The 636-nt window shown below is 70.8% G+C and overlaps 1 protein-coding gene across 1 annotated transcript in view; it reads left to right on the top strand.

Annotated features, from left to right (window-relative positions):
• LOC121100141 (growth arrest and DNA damage-inducible protein GADD45 gamma-like) overlaps positions 1–630 on the top strand; it is a 2245-nt gene extending 1615 nt beyond the window's left edge. The window contains exons 2-3 of the mRNA XM_040620391.1: positions 2–208; positions 301–630. Of these exons, the coding sequence (XP_040476325.1) occupies positions 2–208; positions 301–411 (318 nt within the window). The 3' untranslated portion in view covers positions 412–630. The remainder of the gene's footprint in view (position 1; positions 209–300) is intronic.
• The last annotated feature ends 6 nt before the right edge of the window (positions 631–636 follow it).

Genomic DNA, 636 nt, shown 5'->3' with positions numbered 1-636 from the left:
CGACAACGTGACCTTCTGCGTGCTGGCCGCCGACGCAGAGGACGAGGGCGACATCGCCCTGCAGATCCACTTTACGCTGATCCAGGCGTTCTGCTGTGAGAACGACATAGACATCGTGCGCGTGGGCGACGTGCAGCGGCTGGCGGCTATCGTGGGCGCCGGCGACGAGGCTGCAGCCCCGGGAGACCTGCACTGCATCCTCATTTCGGTGAGTGCCGCCTCCGCCCCGGCGTCGCCCCGCCGCGGCCATCGGCCATCGGCCAGCGGCCAGCCAGGCTGACCTCTGCGCTCTCCCCGCAGAACCCCAATGAGGACGCGTGGAAGGACCCCGCCTTGGAGAAGCTCAGCGTGTTCTGCGAAGAGAGCCGCAGCGTCAACGACTGGGTGCCCAGTATCACCCTCCCCGAGTGACAGCCCGGAGGGGGCCTTGGTCTGATCGACGTGGTGACGCCCCGGGGCGCCTAGCGCGCGGCTGGCTCTGTGGATGCGCCCTCGGAGGGCGCAGGACCGGAGTGCTGCGTGGAGAGCTGCGAGGACAGGCGGTCCCTGCAGGAGGGGCCCGGCGGCGGCAGGGGCGGGCTGGCCCCCAGCCCGGGACTCTGCGAGTGTGGGGAGCGGCTGCTTGCCGGGGAAGGC

The sequence above is a fragment of the Ursus maritimus genome, unplaced genomic scaffold (assembly GCF_017311325.1).
Source record: "Ursus maritimus isolate PB19 unplaced genomic scaffold, ASM1731132v1 scaffold_34, whole genome shotgun sequence".
Classification (NCBI taxonomy): Eukaryota; Metazoa; Chordata; class Mammalia; order Carnivora; family Ursidae; genus Ursus; species Ursus maritimus.
Note: the sequence above shows the minus strand (reverse complement) of the source record. Positions and strands in the feature narration are given on the sequence as shown.